Source organism: Aquarana catesbeiana, linkage group LG06 (genome assembly GCF_042186555.1).
Source record: "Aquarana catesbeiana isolate 2022-GZ linkage group LG06, ASM4218655v1, whole genome shotgun sequence".
Lineage (NCBI taxonomy): Eukaryota > Metazoa > Chordata > Amphibia > Anura > Ranidae > Aquarana > Aquarana catesbeiana.
Window position 1 is genome coordinate 324,629,700 of NC_133329.1, and position 15,691 is coordinate 324,645,390.

A 15,691-nucleotide genomic window follows, 5' to 3' on the forward strand; every position below is an offset into this window, starting at 1 on the left:
GCACTCCTACCTTTAACTGGCTGTCTTCTAGGTTTAGCATCCTCAGCCATCTTGATGCACACAGTAGTTAATTTTATGCCAGCACCAAGACAGGCTTAGAATGTACTTAATTTCTTAGAGAACGAGCTAGCTAGCGAAAAAGGTGCTGTTATCAAGAACATCTCTTCTGCAATAAGAGGCTACCTGTTTCATAGTTTCTGTTTTAGGTAAATCAATATTCCTAGGTCTCTGAACTTACTATTAAACGCACAAGCCGCATTCTAAAACTTTTTCTGCTTTTTTTTTTGGTTTATTAATATTGACAGATGTGCTAAATCATACCTAACCACAGTTTTTAAAATTTTCATTTCAAGATGTCTTCAAGATGGATCCAAATTTTCTTGAAAATGAAGAAAAGTACAAAACTATTAAAAAAGGTATGTGTAAAATGAATTGTATATTCTTAGTAGGCTGTTCCAAGGTGAAGGGCACCTCTCTCTTACTACAGTGAAACGCCTCAAACAAATTGGGGATTTCCATTGTACTTGGAAAACCTTGTTTTGATCATTCACGTTTTCCACAGGTTATTTCAAATATTGTTTTCAATTCATCCAGGAAATTTATTGTAGCGTAACAGGGAAGCCATCTATTTGCTATTCATTCATGAGATACACTCAAAGCACATTTTGTTGTCCTTTTTTTTTTTTATTCCTTCCTTGCCTTCAAAGTTCACAATAGAAATAGTTTTACATTAGGAATTCATACTGTATTTTTAATAAACCTTGTTTTTGATTTAGTTGTCATTCCTGCAATGTGTGTATAACTCTACATTGAAAACCAGCAATGCCTTTAAATCTCAAGGGAAAGTTTATTTACATTATAAACTGTTAGCAAGGGGGGGGGGGGGGGGGAGGACACCTTAGCCATTCTGCAGATTGAAGCATTGGATTGTCGAAATGCATTTACTAATGACTTGAGTTTCCTGACTAGCCTTTTTTAGTGCAGACACAAGTGCCAATTTGAAAAATGACTGTATATTCATTAGAGGGAGAATAAATCGTGCTGATCAGATTTGTTGTGGGTAGGTTATGTTCTTTACTAGGGGTTTTTGTTTTATGTTACATCTATTATCCTTGTGTTTTTAAGAAATCCTTGACGAAGGGGACACTGATTCTGAAGGAGGAGACAGCGAAAATGACAGTGATGACGATGAAGAAGAGGAAGATGGAGCTGAAGACGGAGGGGAAGGTTTGTGCTACTTTTTGTCTTAATCATTCATCAGGAATTGATGCTTTATATACTAATATTTTCACTTCACTGTTGCCTTTGCAGTGTATATTGCCAGTTTAAGTTGATCTGTCATAAATAAAATTTTGTTTTCTTATCCATTGAGGGACACAAGTAGTCATTAAGTGTTGGTTTATACTACCACCAGCATGCCTTGCTTTTTTGCTATCCTCGGGCACTAGCAAAAAAATCCTCCATTTACTTAATTTTTATTCAGTTTTCTCTTCCATCAAGATTCTTTTCTTCGTGCCAGAGGTGGTTTTTACCATTACAGCTTTTCAGAATGGCCTATGCTCTTCTCGGCTTTAGAGTGCTGTGAACGGAGTCTACTGGACTGGATGTTTTGTAGCTAGCTGAGAACTGATTTTCAGGCACTGGGTTCCATGTATGGTGTTTTCCAGACCACATTCCGTTAACAAGTTAGCTTTGTTAACAAAGTGCGTTCCAGTTCCAGAGCCATTGGCAATGCCTCAGCGATTGCCCTGTCTCTGAAGACTCACTCTGTGAGAGGCTGCTCTGACAGAACAATGTGAGATTTCCAAATCTAGATCACTGGACACCTTTTTTAAAATTCCTGCTCTCTACCGCGGAAGGGGTTATTGCTGAGGAATTGAACACTGACATGATCTGGGTGGTGTGTCGCACACAATTCACACTCTCTTTTCTGTCATTCGGCATAAGGAAACATCTACCTGCTGCTGCTACTGCACCTGCTGCACCTGCACCTGCTTTGCAGAGAGCCATGTGGAACAGTATGTTCCTATTGCCTGTCTGTAGTGACTGGTCACCTCGGGCAATCCAACCCTCATTGGCTGCCAGCTGTCTAGTACTTGAGGTCTTGTTTCGTACCCTGAGCTTAATCGCTTTACTGCCAAGTGGTTAGTAATAGAGACAGTGATTGATCCCGATGTAACAGTTGACTCCAGCTCACACTCTCTGGTTTTGGCTACGTTTGTTCTGTGCCTTCCAGAGGTACAGGTGTCTGCAATCTGAAATCCTGTTCTATGGTTCTGAGGGGTCTACCTCATCACCAGTATTTCTCTGAAGACACTACCTTTAAAGTTTTGCAGTCTTCTGCTATTGCCCTGGATTAAAGAGACTGTTGCAGCTCTTTATTGATGTGGTACATACTACCCTGCATTTAGAGGATCACATAATGTATCCAGTCTTGGGTCTTTCAGAGCTTCAAAGACCTTACAGTTACAACTGTTCTTCAAGATTACTATAAGTATCGGAAGCAACCTTATGTGTCCCAGATACTCCCGTACCATTTACTTGATGTGTTCCCGTCTGGGAAGGAATTTGCAAAACAGCGATCTGACCCACTGTGGATATGTACATGACCCACTTTAACAGGGAAACCAATAGCTCGGTAGAGGATTTCCTCACATTCGAAGATTCTACAAACCAACAGTTGGAATCCCTCTTTAAAACTCTGTTCACACTGGTAGGACCTACCATTTGCCCTATTCTGGCTGTGACCCTACACTGTCATACTATGGCAGAATGGGCTAAATACCTTCAAAGGTATCTCTCCACCACGATTGAGCATGTGGAAAATATATCTGTAGCTTTACACTTCAGCAGTGATGGCCTCCTGGAAGCATCTTGGCTTGTTTCCTGTATGGGTTTTTTATTTATACAAATGCGCAAAGCCTTCATTTTTCTTCACCTACTTATGGAGTAGGCAAGTCTGCTAAGCCCTCAAGGAAGCCTTCATTAGCTTGAAAGTGTACTCATGTTTTTCCAAGTGTGGGGAATGTTTGTTATATTTGCGGGCATTTGTCTAGTTTGCCTTTTAGATATTAAGGTGCAGAGTGCCATTTCAGGACTACAGTCTGAACTATTGCCACCACCATTATCTTTAGCTTCTCACTTTTTACATTCCTGTGTCACCACACAGACTAGCAGTCCTGCTTCTGCCCACTTGAGGTCTCCTGGACATATATATATATATACTTGTCCTAGCTCCTATACCAACCTGACCTTAGGAGCTGTATCCCAACCTGTCCTAGATTTCTGTTAGAGTAGATGTTTTTCTTTTGAGACATGCAAGACACTTACAGATTGATCACTGTCCACCCACAATTCTAGCTCTTCTATCTCGCCCATGCATTTCTAACCTTCTACAAGGTACTAACCCCAGTCCTTGCCCTAGTGACTCCTCATGGCATCCACATTTAAAGGATAAGTACACCTTAGGGAACATGTTACATGTTCCACCCATTTTTAGGGTGGAACGTTTAACATGTTCCCAATGCTGCATCTGCTGCCTGATTAACCCCGCCCTTGTGATTTGCTGTCACTTTTTGAAATCAGTGTGGCTGTGTCCCACATGGCCGTGTCATTTATTCACACAGCTCTGTGAATGAACTACAAGCCCTGATATCCTTTGCAGTGAACTTATTCTTTAAATGTACAGTTTCCTTAGTCCCATGTTTTTTCCCTTTTGGCCAGGGAGTTGCCCCTTTTTTGGCTTTTGCAGGACAATCATGCCGAGGAGTCTTCCTCTCTGAGACACTCTTTTTACTCCAGTCTCTTCTCAGTCCACCTCAGACCTTCCTGTTGTGGATCAAGTTTAGAAGCAGACCAAACTGTCTACCCCCTGTGAAACAGGTAGTTTTTGACTTTGAGATTCAGTTGTCTGCTGTTAGTGAAGATTCTAATTTGCACCTCCTGGAAAGTCGTGTCATCGGAGAACCATCATCTCCTGGTTTACATTCTGGAGTCCCAGAACAGGTTAAATGGAGAAAATTTTTCATCCACCACACACCATGCAATCCTAGCATGTAATAAGTGATAGTAGCCTCAGCCTAACTCCATCCAGGCCATGCCCCCCAGGTTCCCAGAGCAGGTTGTTTCTCTTACATCCTGGGATAATTTCCGGGACAGTTCTCCTAATGCACTGACACTGTTAGACAGCATCAACGTGCTGGCTTGCCTCAACCACCACAGAGAAATAGGATGCCTTGCAGTGGTCAGAAAGATATTTAGGTTTTTGGATGCAGATTTGCGGTCCAGGCAGTTGGGTACTTTTCAGATCATTGATAACAGGTGGAGGATGTCAAAGGACATTTTCGATACTGAACAAGCTTGTGTCCTGATGCAGGAACCCTCTGGCAGTAGCAGGTAATGTTCAAATATCACGATGGGTTCAGTTCCTTTCTCTGCCTTGTATAATCTAAAGGAAAAGCTGCACACCGATGATGTTTTCACAAGTGTTTGCACGTGGTCCCACCCCCAGGACTGCTCCTCTGATATGTTTTACCCAATGAGCTTGATCATATAGGCTGAGGATAGAGACCTCTCTCTGCTTTGTTTACTTTGCAGACTCGAGGTAGTCCTTTCTGGTGAAATTCCTTTCTCCAGGTTAAGTCATGTGAATTTTCTTCACCGTTCTGAGATCTCCTGGAATGGACTTTAATTCATTGCTGTATATGAAGAGTGGGGAGTATCTCTAACCTGTGACTCTTCAAAGTTCCAGTAAGTTTGCCTTAGGGCTTCGTTCCAGGCATGTCATCTCCTAGGTGTTGAGTGTGTTGTGATAGCTGTGTGTTAATATTGATCCTAAGCTCTATTGCAGGGTTTCTCAACCTTTTTGCCTTAGAGGAACCCTTGGCAAAAAGTTTTAGATCTTGGGGAACCCCTGAAATAATCACATCTGCAGCTCACAGAACATTGATGATCAGCAAGCTGTTGATATAACAATTATTTTTAGAAAGCAGCATTAAATAATAGAATCTTATTAAAATGTTCCTGTTTATTTTCAAATTTTGTGCTTGCTTTATTTCTGCACAGATGCTCAATTCTGGGTTGAGATAAGCAGTGTACAGGGGGCAGCAGGGCAAAGCACAGGGGATCAGGGTGTCACACTACATTTGGGGGCAGCAGGGAACATTAGATGAGAGCAGAGCGCATTATATGGGATCAGTGCACACGGCACAGCACCTTACCTGGGATCAGGGCGCACGGCACCTTACCTGGGATCAGGGCACAGATCTCCTTCATAGGTAAGTATTATCACCATTCCAGGTGATGTCACATACAAGCACCTGGAATAAACAGGAAGGGGGGGGGGGGGCCTGCGAGGAACAGTGCTCCACATCTAGCATGATCACAGCTGCTTACCTCCGTAGCTCTGCATGTGTCAGCAAAGGGGATTTGATCTACCCCTCAACTGACTGTGACTGACGGGCAGATTGCAGCAGAACCCTAGGATTCTGCTCTATTGGATTTACATGCCTTCCTACCATCTTAAAGTGAAGAAATCTATCTCTATCCCTTGACTACTTGTGTGTTGAAGCTTCCCATATATGTTATCCTATTGGTCATGCTGACTTCATGGGATCTTATCCTTGGTTACTTAGGTGGTCTCAGGAGCCACTGTTGCCCTCTTTAAAAATTCTTCTGATATACTCCATTCTCAGGGTTCTTCCCTAATAGTTCTCACCTTGGCAAGGGGAATGTCAGCTCTGACAGTCATTCCAGACATGGAATTCCTTGTTCATTTGGTCCCTTAGTATCACATGAATTTGAGCTCATGTCCTTTTTGCACTTAGACTGGTTATGGTCTTTCTTTTTTACAAGGATATCATTCCTAAGTTACTCTCTCAGTTCCAGTTCTTCTTACAAGGGAGCTCTCTCCCCTTAACTGCCGTTTAGGTTGTGAGTCTTTCCCTGTAGGGAAATTGTTGATCATTCCACGCTTCTAGTTGGACCAGGTTGACCATCTGCATGCTTATGGTCTCTGGTTGGTGTATCTTCCAATATCGAGACATTCCTTGCTGTCTTTCTCACCATTCTGTTGGTCTTTGGTTATCTGGTGTAGTTTGCCATCTTTTATTTTCCTGTCATTACTTCCTATCTGACGAGGAGTTTGGCCTTATTTAGGTGTTGTTTATACAAGAAGCCCTTGAGCACAGGCACTTCCAAGTTATTGTTCACATTGGGCCTGTTAATGGTTGTTTCCTGGCACCAACCGCACAATTGGATTCCTTTTGGACATTCCAACAGTTATTCACTTCTGTGTCCCTCGATGGGCGAGAAAGAAAATGTTTTTTTGTAATTGGTGTAAAATCCTCTTCTTGAAATCTATTGATGAACACAGGTACTCTGTGTTTATAATCATGCTCTTAGTAATTGTACAACATTGAGGCATGCTGGTTGTAAGAAGGGGTTATCCTGGGCTGGCCTACAATTTTTTTGTTTGCCTGTGTCTAAACCTCCTATAGGCAACAGTGTAACCTGACTGTTGTTAATTTCAGTGGGCTCCAAGAAAAGGATTTTACCCAAAGTACAAAAATCCTATTTCTGGTCTTTTACCTGCAGTTTTAAGGTGGTTGCAGTGTGTTTTTTTTGTTTTTTCTTTAATATTCTGTCCAGCATTTTTTTCAGTACTTTAAATCATCTAACATTTTGTGCTATGAATATTAAACCCTTACCATTCTTAGACTTTTTTTTTTTTTTACTCCACTTCTGTAAATTGTTTTACTGTTGAAACTGAAAAATAATGACTAAACCTCACACATTAGCATAGATTTATTAATAGCATTTTTGAGTTGGTAACTTTTCGTTTTTTTTTTGTTTTTTTTTTTTCCAAATAATTACCAAAACACATGTATGCATTAAGTGTCTATAATTTGGATTTTTGTAGCCTTGCAATGTGCAATCGAGTTGTGATAGTGCAGATAGCTGGCAGACTGGAATTGGTATTGGGGAACTGCCATGTTGTGTGCTTGTCTATGGTAGGCTGGCACGGAGAATATGTGGAATATAAATTAAGGGGCTGAAGTAATATGGAATAAAGATGACCTCATCGCCCAAATCGGTTTGCCTCAACTTTTTCAACGTTGTTTTTCTGTCCTCATGCATGTCTAGATTCACTGCGACTGTTTACTTGTAATTCAGGCTGTCTAGCCAATGTCCTAAATTGCCCTTTTTTATTGAAGTTTGGAGTAGAAAAAGGAAAACACTTTAAATAGTACTTTTGGGACTTTAAATAGTACTGATTTAAATGTTTGATAGTATCTGAATTAACATTTGTTAATGCTCATGAAAACTTGGCTCACCTGGGGAAATAAAAATGGGGCAAATCTACTTTGGGTTACAGCAGGTATTTCTTTAACCTTTTGTGAATGAGAAATATTTCCCTCAAAGTTGTGTTGGTACACTTTATCATTTTGCATATGTCTTGAGCTATTCAAGTGAATTTTAAATTATTTAATTGCTTGCCATTCTTTCATTTTTGTTTGTTTACAGTATTAAGTGTGTGTAGGTGGAACTTTTTAATTTGGCACAAATATGTATTTCTTTCTCGTACATCACGGGACACAGAGCCTCAGTAATTACTGATGGGTTATAGGGTATCATTAGGTGATTGGACACTGGTCACACCCTAGACAGGAAGTTCAACCCCCTATATAACCCCTCCCCTTCCTGGGGATACCTCAGTTTTTTCGCCAGTGTCTTAGGTGTTGGTCATGAATAAGATGTGCTGTGCTGAGCTCCAAAGGAATATCCTATACTGGGGCAAGCCATGCAGCCGGATCCATTCAAAGTGTCTTTTCCAGGCCAAATTGGATGGTACCCGGGCCTCGTGTCCGAAGAAACAAGGTTTTACCTGTAACGCTTCTCTTTTTAGAGAGCTGGACCCCAGGATCCAGTATTTGTTTTTTTCAGCCATATCCCTGGCGGGGTGCTTTACGGGGCCAGAACTGTGGATCCTCCTATTCATAGGGGGCCCCAGTCTCTGAAGGTTTTTTCTCTAAACGGAGCCCACTGTGAGAGGTGAAGATTGGGTCTGTTGCAACAGAACCCTGCAGCTGGATAAGGTAAGGGAGACTCCTTAAGAATTTTTCCAGTTCTTATAAGGTTTCTCCTTTAAGTAAATGTATGCTATGTCTATAGTCGCCACCGGGGGCTGCCAAGAGCCACATACCTTTTCATGCTTGATCTGTCTTGTCTCAGTGTCCACGCTGTATGCTCCTCCAAGCCATGCTCCAGGTAGGATGTGGGAAGGGGGGTTTTTGCCTACAGGGATTCTCCCCCCATGGCTTAGGTAAAGGCACAGGGAAGCGGTAGTATGCCGCACCGCATGCCGCCGCCATTACAGCGGCTTCCCATCCACCGGCCCTCCTCTCTCCGCTGGCCCCCCCCCCCCTCCATGCTATCCAAGGATCTAGAGCCTCGGCTCGCGCGGGAAACAGTCTTTTTTTTAAAAAAGGACGAAGGGGGGACGGGAGGGGTGGCGGGGGGGTGGAATGTTAACGCAACGTCGGTGTGGTGAAACGCTCACATTGCAGGCTGCATACAGGCTATAAGGTGCACTCTTTTCAGATGCACAAGGCCTATGGAAGGACACAGAGCAGACGGGCACATGTGAGGTGGGAGACACAGGCATTCCCAGGCAAACATTTACTTGAGCACCAGAATGAGATGTGGTAGCAGCGGCAGTTGCTGAACTACATTGCTCAGCAGTCAGTGCATTCTGGTAGTGCCTCTGCTTTTTGTGTTTTGCACTAGGGGCAAAAGAGGTACATATACCCCGGAAAATAGGGGCTCTAAGGGACTCCCTCAGGCTCTGAGGACCCCCCTTCTGCAGCACCTTCCCCCCTGAAGGAGGGAGAAGCTGGCCAGGGTGAGCCGTCGGGGTCAGGGGCTGCAGCCGCTTCTGGCACTTCAGCCCTTGTATACATTACACAGGAGGTTCTTTCCTCAACCATTAATGGATTAGAGAAAAGACTGGTGGCCTTAAATCGCATCTTTACTCTGTGAAAGAAAATGCACTAGGTCTCCCTCTGTTACCCAGGACCCTCAAGCAGAGGAACTCTGGGGGAAAAAGGAGAGGAATCCCTCTCAGAAGATCTGGATGAGACTTATGACTCCTCTTCTGAGGAATCAAGTAGAGATGGGCCCTCTTCAGCTTCTCAGGATGAGAAGGTGTTAGTGCAAATTTTGGCTGGATTGGTCCACTCCACATTCAGGTTACCCGTGTCTGAGTCAGTTAAAGAACCCTCCTTTGGTTTGGGTTCACTGAAGCCTCCTCAAACTACACATGCTTTTCTGTTTTATGGTTACTGAAAAAGCTTATTTATTCTGAGTGGGATCACCCAGATAAACATTTTTTCCGCCTAAAAAAGTTTGCAACACTTTATCCTATGGAGGAAAAATGTACTAAGATGGAGGGTATACCGGCAGTTGACGCCACCATTCCTCCGTATAGAAGTCTGGCTTGTCTTGTCGACAACGCTCAGATACCTAGGGATCCAACTGATAAGAAATCCTGTTAAAGTGTTTTCTTCTTGGCAGGTTCAGTGGCAGAAGGTCCTAATAGCTCAACCTGCAGTGGCAGCAATCAGTCTGTCAATACTTGAGAGACCATGTTAAGCAGGTCCTCAAAGTTTTACCTGAACAGCAGGCCCGGGGGTTTGCAATCTACCAGCAGCGTTGTGTTTGCTGTTGATGCAATAAGAGATTCTATCATCCAAACCTTTCGCCTTGCGCTTGGGTTGGTACATATGCGTAGAATCTTATGGTTAAAAATTTCAGCCGAATCACCATGTAAGAAGCTTCTGGCTGGGTTTCCCCTTCATGGTGCAAGGATTTGGTATACGTCCCTCTTTTAAACAGGCTTTGTCTCCAGTGCCAGGAGCATCAGCCTCCAGGCAGTCGCGACGGCCTCCTCTGTCAGGCTCAAGAAATAAATCTCAGAGTCGACCCAGGGACAAAAGCAGTCCTGTAGGGGGAAGTCTACTAGACAAGACGCTAAAGCCTCTTTATGAAGGAGTGCCCCCGCTCGCTCGGGTGGGGGGAAGACTGCTACAGTTCTCAAGGTTCTGGTAGGAGGATTTCCAGGACAGATGGGTGATGTCCACATTAACTCTAGGTTACAAACTATAGTTCTGAGAATTCCCCTCTCCTCGTTTCCTCAGATCAAATGTTCCCAGAGACCCAGAGAAAAAGAAGTCTCTCTTCTAGCATTGGAGCGACTATTGTCGCAAAAAGTTATCGTGGTCATTCCCACGCAAGAGCAGAGATTGGGGTTTTATTCAAACCTTTTCACGGTTCCAAAACCAAATTGAGATGTTCGACCCATTTTAGATCTCAAGGATCTAAACCGATTCCTAAAGATACGATCCTTTTGCATGGAATCGATCCGGTCTGTAGTCTCCATCCTACAAGAAGGAGAATTTCTGGCGTCAATAGACATCAAGGACGCATACCTGCATGTACCTATTTTCCCTGCTCATCAAAGTACCTGCGTTTCAAAGTAGAAAGACGCCACTTTCAGTTTATAGCACTGCCTTTCGGGCTAGCTACTGCACCTCGGGTGTTTACAAAAATCTTGGCCCCTCCGCTGGCCAGATTAAGGGCCCAAGGTATAACTGTAATAAGCATACCTAGACAACCTGCTCTTGATAGACCGCTCGGTAGCCCGCTTGGATCAAAGCTTGGTCACCACATTCAACTACCTGGAATACCTAGGTTGGCTCCTCAACTCAGAAAAGTCTTCTTTGAAACCAGGTAGAAGACTAGAGTATTTCGGTCTGGTCATAGATACAGCCCAGAAGAGGGTATTTTACCCCAGGCAAAGATCAGTACCATAAAGAACTGATTCAGGTAGTCAGGGCAAAGAAAGATCCTCCTATTCGCCTTTGTATGAGGCTACTGGGGAAGATGGTGGCTTCGTTCGAAGCAGTTCCCTATGCTCAGTTTCATTCGAGACTGCTGCAAAACAGTATCCTGTCTGCCTGGAACAAGGAGGTTCAGGCATTGGATTTCCCGATGTGTCTGTCTCCTGCAGTGCGTCAGAGACTCAGTTGGTGGTTGATACCCGAAAATCTGCAAAAGGGAAAACCCTTTTTTCCAGTTGCCTGGACAGTGGTAACAACAAATGCCAGTCTTTCGGGTTGGGGAGCAGTTCTGGAACAGTCGACTGTCCAAGGGAGATGGTCCAAGACAGAGAGGACCTTACCCATCAACATTCTAGACATCCGTGCGGCGTATCTAGCCCTAAAGGCCTGGACACTCAGGTTACAGGGTTGCCCTGTCAGGATCCAGTCCGACAATGCCACAGCAGTGCCTTATATCAATCACCAGGGAGGCACCAGGAGTCGTGCAGCCCAGGGAGAAGTAAACCAGATCTTAATCTGGGCAGAAGCATGTGCCGTGCATATCGGCAATCTTCATTCCGGGAGTAGAGAACTGGCAGGCGGACTACTTGTGTCGCCGGCAGTTATTCCCAGGGGAATGGTCTCTTCACCTCGACGTCTTCTTGGCTATATGCCAAAGATGGGGGGGGTTCCGGATGTAGACCTCTTTGCATCCAGGTTCAACAACAAGTTTGATAACTTTGTGTCAAGAACAAGGGATCCTCTTGCATGCGGGACAGATGCGTTGGTAACTCCATGGCATCAATTCTCCCTGATTTTTACATTTCCTCCTATTCTGCTACTGCCACAACTTCTTCGCAGGATCAGGCAGGAAAGGAAGTCGGTACTTCTGCTGGCCCAGCATGGCCAGAAGAGCTTGGTATGCAGGAATAGTAAAGATGGCAGTAGGTCCCCCGTGGACCCTACCGTCACGTCCAGACCTGCTATCCCAAGGTCCAGTGTTCCATCCTGCCTTACAAACGCTAAATTTGAGGGTCTGGCTATTGAAACCCACGTTCTGAAGAGTCGATTTGTACCTTAATTAATGCAAGAAAGCCAGCTTCCAGAATGATTTATCATAAGAGTCTGGAAAGCTTAGATCTCCTGGTGTGTATCCAGGGCTTGGCATCCCAGAAAATATGTCATAAGTGGAATTCTTGACTTTCTACAAATGGGATTAGAAATGAAGCTGGCCTTGAGTACCATCAAGGGCCAGGTCTCGGCCTTGTCAGTATTATTTCAACGGCCGCTTGCTTCGCATTCTTTAGTCCGAAGCTTTATACAGGGGGTAACGCATCTTAATCCTCCGGTTAGGGCGCCCCTAAACCCCTGGAACTTGAATTCTTTTCTGTCAGTTTTACAGAAACAGCCTTTTGAACCAATACGTCAAATTCCCTTGGTCTTTAATTTTTTCTGGTAGCCATTTCTTCTACTAGAAGAGTATCAGAATTAGCAGCTCTTTTCTGTAAATAGCCTTATTTAATCATACACAAGGATAGAGTGGTATTGCGCCCTCATCCTAGCTTTTTATCTAAACCAAGATATTGTTCTACTTTCCTTTTTTCCAGATCCCTGTTCTACGGAAGAAAGGTCACTACATTCTTTGGATGTAGTAAGAGCAGTCAAGGCCTATCTGGAAGCAACTGCTCAAATTCGCAAAACGGATGTTTTGTTTGTACTGCCAGAAGGTCCCATAGAGGACAGGCAGCGCCAGGTCTACCATTTCAAGATGGATTCGACAAATGATTATTTAAGCTTACAGTTTGAAACAGAAAATTCCACCTTTTCAAATCAAGGCACACTCCACAAGGGCTATTAGTGCTTCTTGGGCGGTGCATCACCGGGGCTCTATGACTTAAATCTGCAAGGCCGCAACCTGGTCTTCAGTCCATACATTCTTCAGATTTTATCAGGTGGATGTGGGAAGGCATGAGGATATCGCCTTTGGGCGTAGTGTGCTGCAGGCAGCGGTACAAGGTCCTCAGGTCTGATTACACCCTACTTTGTGTGGTCCCCTCCCCTCAAATAGCATTGCTCTGGGACATCCCATCAGTAATTACTGAGGCTCTGTGTCCCGTGATGTATGAGAAAGAAAATAGGATTTTTATAAGAGCTTACCTGTAAAATCCTTTTCTTTTGAGGTACATCATGGGACACAGAGGTCCTGCCCCTCTTCTAATACACTTATATTGCTTTGCTACAAAACTGAGGTATCCCCAGGAAGGGGAGGGGTTATATAGGGGGTTGAACTTCCTGTCTAGGGTGTGACCAGTGTCCAATCACCTAATGATACCCTATAACCCATCAGTAATTACTGAGGCTCTGTGTCCCGTGATGTACATCAAAAGAAAAGGATTTTACAGGTAAGCTGTTATAAAAATCCTATTATTAGATTTTTTTTTTTTTTACTGGGGAGTTGTTTAACATTTTGCTGTACTTCCACTAAATTAAATGTGTCTAATTTTCTTTCTTGTAGGGGAAAAAATAACCATTCATGATCAAACTGAAATTAACTTGGTATCGTTTCGGCGAACAATATATCTTGCAATTCAATCAAGGTAAGGTGTTTAGCTCACATTACTGAAGTCAAAGGCATTTTTTTTTTTGGTGAATATTTTAAAGATTTAGTTTTTTGCTGCTTTATATGACTTGTTGATCTTGTACATTCTGTACTTAAAGCGGTTGTAACCCTAAAATGTGTGTAATTTGGCCCTATCACCTAAAATACCTGGCTGGTCCTGCCTAGTGCTGCCATCCCCTTTGTAAACTGACCACGTTTATTATGGCTTCTGAGCCCCTGATACCATGCTCACTTTACATGCCTCCGTCATCCGCTGTCTGTCCTCCTCTCCCTCTCCCTCCCTGCCTGTCAGCAGTGTCCGTGCCTGGCTCTCCCCTCCTGCTGCTTAAATTATTGTGTTTCCTTGCTATAATACAATTAGATTACATTATGTGCCCTAAGTATGTTTAGATTACATTATGTGCCCTAAGTATGTTTAAACAAAAAAAATGCCGCTGTATACCTCATTTTAGAGTCTTCTGGTTTCTCTAACCTGTTTATCTGGATGCATAATCAAAGCGTGAGCTACTGAGCTCTGTAAAGTGGCTTAATACAGCTAACTAGTCAAGATTAGCCAAGCTAAACATGTGAAAAGGAGCCCAGAGCTCTACATTCTGGCTCAAAATTCATACATTTGTGAGAGTAGCTTGCAATATTTTAATATCTACCTGACTAAACAATTTTTGACATTTTATTTTTGTCCCAAACATCATACATAAACAATCAAAATATATTCAAAACTTGATACCTTTAACTGTAGACAGGATCTGAGACAAACTTTTATCGTGTGGGTTAGAGGTACAGTATAGTATATGCACTACACAAAAACTATGAAAACATTTCATACTAGCTCAGAACCATAGCAGCAACATTTTACCTGCTGATAATCACATAGTAATGTCTCCTATTTGGTGTAGCTTTTTGCAGCTCTTTTTTTTTTAAGCATTGCAGAGAACCTATTCAGAAGCAAAAAAATTGCATCTGGCTTTCAAACGCGTGTGATCTGCAAAAAGCCTGGATCAAAATAATGCTGGTGTAATGGCTTTTTGTGACCGTAAAATGTACTTATACCTACAGATGCTTAATGGAGCCTACCCATTCCTATAACTCTGCTGCTTTTCTGCAATGAATGTATCTGATTTCATCTGAAAATCCCCTAATGATTTAACAGGCTCTGCTTTCCTGGGAGGCAATTTTCAGATTTTGCAAAATGCATTTCATAGCTTTTGTTAACTTTTCCAGCTGTACTTTTTAAATTTCTGCCAAGCTTGCTGCACTGATCCACATGCTTTTACTATGGAAGGAGCTGTCTCCCATTTTTTTTTTTAATTCTGTGACCATGCTTTTACCTTTTATTATGTATAATTTACAGCTCAACTGAATGCTTTCAGCATAGTTGCTAAGTATTAATCTCCCATTGTCCTTCAAAAAGCAGCATTTTAGCACAGGGATTATGCTATAATATGTACTCTGTAGCTTGTCAGTTAAGCAACATGGTAATGTCTGGGCATTGGTAGCCAAGATTAAAACCAGGAGTGTTATGTGTACTAGAACACAGCCTGTTCTCTTTGTGCCTCCCTCTACCAGCTAGAGGACCATGTAAATACTTAAGGGAGAATTGGCCTCATTCTGCTGCCAAGGCATGGCTATCCTTGACAGTGGAGATGGATGCATTTAGCTCTGCAACCAGTATGTAACTGACTATCCCAGAACTCACAGACATTTGCAGTTGTGCAGCTTGAACTTTGCAGAGCAGACTTTGATGGAGCACACAGTACAGCAGGCATGAGGTTTTTTTTAACAGATTAAAGTGGAAGTAAACTTTCATCTCTGAATTTTACCAATAGGTAAGCCTAGAATAAGGCTTATCTATAGGTAGTGTAAACATCTCCTAAACATGCACCGTTTAGGAGATATTTACTGTATGTAGCCAGTATCCTCAGTGGTGCATGCGCTGTGAAGAAATGGCCACCTGGGACATTTCTTCAGAGCCCTGTGCTGTAAACTGAGGTGCATCCCGGAGGTGTGGTGCAGTGCGCTGCAATAAAATACAGACATGAATACAGACTGAATTTTATCGCAGCACACAGGAAGACATCGCATGTCACTGTACAGCAACACAACACACCGTGCTGCTATGCAGTTACTAGAATGTAGTGTCACTTTGTGCCCTTCAGATAAAGTTGACACAAAAAAAAAGGAAAGCTCTAAAATG

The 15,691-nt window shown here is 43.1% G+C and overlaps 1 protein-coding gene across 1 annotated transcript in view; it reads left to right on the top strand.

The window, feature by feature from the left end:
- The window catches only part of CWC22 (CWC22 spliceosome associated protein homolog), a 140,390-nt gene that overhangs the window by 75,527 nt on the left and 49,172 nt on the right, over positions 1-15,691 (top strand). Inside the window, exons 10-12 of the mRNA XM_073633752.1 lie at positions 354-416; positions 1,126-1,227; positions 13,393-13,474. Of these exons, the coding sequence (XP_073489853.1) occupies positions 354-416; positions 1,126-1,227; positions 13,393-13,474 (247 nt within the window). The remainder of the gene's footprint in view (positions 1-353; positions 417-1,125; positions 1,228-13,392; positions 13,475-15,691) is intronic.